The sequence below is a fragment of the Akebia trifoliata genome, chromosome 3 (genome assembly GCF_017979445.1).
Source record: "Akebia trifoliata isolate Shusen 1 chromosome 3, ASM1797944v1, whole genome shotgun sequence".
In the NCBI taxonomy this organism is placed as follows: Eukaryota; Viridiplantae; Streptophyta; class Magnoliopsida; order Ranunculales; family Lardizabalaceae; genus Akebia; species Akebia trifoliata.
Window position 1 is genome coordinate 37086698 of NC_141377.1, and position 5642 is coordinate 37092339.

Consider the following 5642-nt stretch of genomic DNA (forward strand, 5'->3'; position numbering starts at 1 on the left):
CTATTAAATTCATATCTATTATCTATTTTATAATGCTAATTTTGTATTTAGTCTCTCTGTCTCTCTCTCTCTCTCACTCATTCTCTCATCAATTAATACTATATTATCTATGAACAATATTGACTAATATTAGACCACATGTCTATTATTAGCTGTTAAGTTATTTAAATTTAGAGGATCAGATCGCATGACATCATTTTCTATACACACCTACCTATATCAAAATAGACGGAGCGGGTTGGCCGGTTGGGGCAGAAGGTGTGGGTCACAGCGCACGTGACCAGCAACAGCTGTCCAACTTCGCTCCCTTCCCCCGATAAATAACCTCTCACCTTCTTCACTCCCGTCTTTTTGACTCTCTCTCTCTCTCTCTCTCTGCAGCTTCACTCGCTCTCTTTTTTTCGAAAAATTAACCAAATCTCTCTCATGGCGGAACAGAAACCCTAGAAAATCACCTCAGAATCCAAAAATGAGAACTCTGTATCGGTTCCAAGCTCAATCCATGGAGTTCCATAATCTTTTCTTCTTCTTCTTCATCTTCTTCACAGTCTTCTCTGTTTCTCTTTTTGTAGTAAAAGCTTCACCAGCCGCCATCAATGGAGTCTCCAAAGATGCTCAACAGTTACTTTCCTTCAAAAATATACTCCCGAATCCTAATGTTCTTCAAAACTGGCAGCCAAACCAGGATCCTTGCTACTTCAATGGAGTTTCATGTAAAGGATCACAAGTTTCAGCTCTAGATCTCAGTTCGCTACCTTTAAACTTAGATTTTCATCTTGTTTCTTCGTTTCTGATGAGTTTAGAATACTTGGAGAAGTTATCTCTGAAATTTGCAAATATTACTGGAAATCTCTCCTCGGTTTCACGATCTCGCTGTAGTGAAGTGTTGAGTGAGCTGGATATAGCTGGGAACAGTTTGTCTGGTTCGGTTTCTGAGATTTCGAGCTTGTCTTCTTGTAAGAGCTTGAAATCTCTGAACTTTTCCAGGAATTCTTTCAGTTTTTCGGTAGAACAGAAGGATATTGGTGGTTTGCAGTTAGATTTGCAGTCTCTCGATCTCTCATTTAATCGGATTTCTGGTCAAAATGTCGTTACGTGGATCCTTTCTGGTGGTTGTTCTCAGCTGAAATTCTTGGATTTGGAGGGAAACAAAATCTCCGGCACTATTCCGGTGCATAATTGCCCGAATTTGGAGCATCTCGATCTGTCATCCAATAATTTCTCCGGGAAGATTACGTCCTTCGGCAATTGCGAATCGCTGCAACATTTGGATATATCGGTGAATAAATTTACAGGTGATATCGGCGACGGACTCATCGGATGTCAAAATCTGAGCTTTTTGAATCTCTCCGATAATCAGTTTTCAGGAAAAATTCCATCTTTTTCAAGTGGAAGTTTGATGTATCTTTCTCTCTCTTCGAATGATCTTGAAGGAGAAATTCCTCTGCAACTCGCCGATCTTTGTTCGACTCTAGTGGAGCTCGATCTTTCTTTGAATCACTTGTACGGTATGGTGCCTGATAATTTAGGTTCTTGTTCTGCTTTGGAATCTATTAATCTCTCGAACAACAACTTTTCTGGTGAAATTCCAACTGAAATCCTTCTAAAGATGACTAATTTGAAGAAATTGGTTCTGTCTTTTAATAACTTTGTGGGTGGTTTACCGGATTCTTTGTCAAAGCTTACGAATTTGGAATTGTTGGATCTGAGTTCTAATAATATTTCTGGTTCAATTCCGTTCGGATTATGTCAAGATATAAAAACCAGCTTAAAAGAGCTGTATCTTCAGAACAATCTGTTTACGGGCACTATTCCAGATGCTATAAGCAACTGTTCTCAGCTAGTTTCGCTTGATCTCAGCTTCAATTACCTCAGTGGGACGATTCCTTCGAGCTTGGGATCACTTTCTAAGCTTCGTGATCTGATAATGTGGTTGAATCAACTCCACGGTGAGATTCCAGAACAGCTCATGTACATCCAAACACTCGAAAATCTGATCCTAGACAATAATAGATTGACCGGATCAATTCCTTCTGGTTTAAGCAACTGTACTAATCTGAATTGGATCTCATTGTCGAGTAATCGACTAAGTGGCGAGATTCCAGCGTGGATTGGTCGGCTTAGTAGTCTTGCAATCCTCAAGCTTGGAAACAACACCCTCACTGGTAGTATCCCGCTCGAGCTTGGAGACTGTCGGAGCTTGATATGGCTCGATCTTAATAGTAATTTTTTGAGTGGGACCATTCCTCCTACACTCTCGAAGCAATCTGGCAAAATTGCTGTTGGGTTGGTTATTGGAAAGAGGTATGTGTATCTGAAGAATGATGGGAGTATTGGTTGCCATGGAGCGGGAAACCTGCTTGAATTTGCTGGAATAAGACAGGATGAGTTAAACAGAGTCCCCACGAGGCGCTCCTGCAATTTCACTAGAGTCTACATGGGTAACACCCAATACACATTCGCAAACAATGGATCGATGATTTTTATCGATCTGTCTTACAATATGTTGGAGGGTAGTATTCCAAAGGAGCTCGGGGACATGTACTATCTGTCTATCCTGAATTTGGGCCACAATAATCTTTCTGGTCCCATCCCATCCGACCTTGGAAACTTGAAGAATGTTGGGGTTCTTGATCTCTCTCACAATAAACTCGAAGGGTCAATACCCAATTCTCTAGCTAGCCTTACGCTACTTTCTGAGATTGATCTTTCGAATAACAACCTCTCTGGACTGATCCCTACATCGGGTCAGCTAGAAACTTTCCCATCTTTCAGATATTCTAACAATTCAGGCCTTTGTGGGTATCCTCTTCCTTTGTGTGGAGATCCGGGTACTAATTCATCATCCCCTCAACATCAGAAGTCTCGCCCGAGACAAGCATCAATTTTTGGGAGTGTGGCTATGGGTTTGTTGGTCGCCCTCTTTTGCATATTTGGTTTGATGATTGTCTATGTCGAGAGGAAGAAGAAGAAGAAGAAGGATACTACATTAGATGTCTACATTGATAGCAGATCACATTCAGGTACCACAAATGGCGGTTGGAAGCTAACAGGGGCCCGTGAAGCCCTGAGCATCAACCTCTCGACCTTTGAGAAGCCCCTTTGGAAGCTCACCTTTGCTGACCTCCTTGAAGCCACCAATAACTTCCACAATGACAGCCTCATTGGTTCTGGTGGCTTTGGGGATGTCTACAAAGCCCAACTCAAGGACGGGAGCATCGTAGCTGTGAAGAAACTAATCCACATTAGTGGACAAGGAGACCGAGAATTCACGGCTGAAATGGAAACGATTGGTAAAATCAAACATCGGAACCTTGTCCCCCTCTTTGGTTACTGCAAAGTTGGGGAAGAACGATTGTTGGTCTACGAATACATGAAGTTCGGGAGCTTAGAAGACGTTCTACACGATCGGAGGAGAGCGGGAATAAAGTTGAATTGGACAGCGAGGAGAAAAATTGCGATCGGAGCTGCAAGGGGCTTAGCTTTCCTCCACCATAACTGCATTCCCCACATAATTCACCGGGACATGAAGTCGAGCAATGTTCTGCTCGACGAGAACTTGGAAGCTAGGGTTTCAGATTTTGGAATGGCTAGGATGATGAGTGTCATGGATACCCATCTTAGCGTCAGCACACTCGCAGGGACTCCAGGTTATGTCCCACCCGAATACTACCAGAGCTTCCGTTGTTCCACAAAAGGGGACGTCTACAGCTATGGTGTAGTGCTTCTCGAGTTGCTCACTGGCAAACAGCCTATAGACTCGGCTGACTTCGGAGACAATAACTTAGTGGGGTGGGTGAAGCAGCATGCGAAGCTGAGAATAAGCGACGTGTTCGACCCAGTACTCATGAAAGAGGACCCTAACTTGGAGATTGAACTATTACAACATCTAAAGATCGCTTGTGCTTGTTTAGATGATCGACCGTGGCGGCGACCTACGATGATACAAGTAATGGCGATGTTTAAGGAAATCCAAGCGGGATCTGGGTTTGATTCGTCGGTCACCAACAGTATCGAAGATGGGAGTTTTGATGCATTGGAAATGGTGGAGATGAGCATCAAAGAAGGTTCCGAGGTAACCAAGCCGTAGATGGAGCTACCAAAGATTTTCAGAAAAAAAAAAAAAAAAAAAGGATTCTTTGAGGAAGGTGATGATTTTTATCTAAGTCCCAACATTTTTCCTTTTTTATTTTTCATTCTGTTTAATGGTAAAAAAAAAAAACCCTGTCTTTGTATCTCTCAAAATCAATGCATGTATCATATCTCTTTCCACGCTACAGATCTTGTTGTTTATACATTAAAAAAAGGTTGTTTTAACTTAAGTTTCTGTTTGTTCATAATTAGAGATATGGTGGATTGGATTCAAATGTGATAAATCAAATCCTTAAGAAAGGGATTTTCATGGACCTGTGGCCTCAAGATGGAGACTGAGTGTTTGATTCTTTTGACCCTATCTTTGGAGTTAACTGATTTGTTTCTTCCTTCATAGTTTTCTATTATTTTCTTTGGCATCAAATATATATGGTATCTCAACCTTTTTGTGTGTGTGTGTGTGAGAGACAGAGAGAGAGATGATATTTCAACAACAATAATTTCTTTTAAAGGAGGGCATCCCAATTTTTAGTTATCATACCACCAATTTCTTAAATTATTTATGGCACCCAAATTAAAGATTAAAACACACTCTTCAAACATTACAAAGGGTTTGTTCAAAGTATCTCTCTACATTACAAAGATTATGATAATCCTTCAAATAATTCCAGTAGTTGTTTCCGATTATGATTACTTGATTAGGCTCATATCAAATTCTTAACCAAAAAGATAGAAATTTAGCCAAAAGAAAAATGAGAGCTTCTTTTGGTACCCCAACTTCTACATATTCTCAATTATTCATTTATTTTCTTTATTTTTAATTAGGATGTAATAAGTAAAAGTTGGGGTGCCAATAGCAGTTCTCTTTTTAAATCACATCAATTTTGAAAAGAGACTGACTAGTTGCACACCAACCATTATCAATGGCACTCCATCACTTAACATTCCCCTTTCCGTTCCATTCGTAATCATGTTTACAAAGTTACATTCTCTTAAAATACATAGGTTCATATTAATTTCGAACCTTAACTCAATTTGTGCAAAAAAGAACACAAACAAAATCAATCACAAAATACGAGCAAAGAATACAAAACTTCAAGTTAAAATAAAGGTTAAACCCTAAAATGTTACATATTAAAGTGCAAGCAGTAGGTTATAAAAAATAAAAGACTATTTAAGGTTGGTGTGTGACTAGTCAATAAAAAATTATGTATCACGAACCAAATATTAGTATGGTGAATGTTGGGTTGTCAAGAAGTACCATGTTAATAAATTAAACTTTATAAAGATGAAAGATTTTGAGAATAATCTTATTACAAAAGAAATGCATGCGAGAAAGTGTACTAGTAGCTCCAATAGACAAGTTAATAGAATATCAGTGACGATGATTTTAGCATGTCCAAACAAAGGTCGAATGTAATCCTAGTTAGAAGATAGATTCAAGTTGAAGTTACTAAGAAAAAGATGGGAAAATCAAAGGAACATGGATTGAGATAGTGAAAGCGAAATAATAGAGATGTGGCTTTTGATTGAGTTGTAGAAATATAATT

General features: G+C 39.4%; 1 protein-coding gene across 1 annotated transcript; it reads left to right on the plus strand.

Annotated features, from left to right (window-relative positions):
- The first annotated feature begins 355 nt into the window (after positions 1 to 355).
- BRI1 (Leucine-rich receptor-like protein kinase family protein) lies at positions 356 to 4406 on the plus strand. Its single transcript, XM_086434884.1, has one exon. The coding sequence runs from the start codon at positions 470 to 472 to the stop codon at positions 4088 to 4090; it is 3621 nt and encodes a 1206-aa protein (XP_086291010.1). The 5' UTR covers positions 356 to 469; the 3' UTR covers positions 4091 to 4406.
- Positions 4407 to 5642: the final 1236 nt, after the last annotated feature.

What these genes read in the sequence shown, in the direction of transcription:
- BRI1 (XM_086434884.1), top strand. Translation starts at nt 470, where the DNA reads ATGAGAACTCTGTATCGGTTCCAAGCTCAATCCATGGAGTTCCATAAT.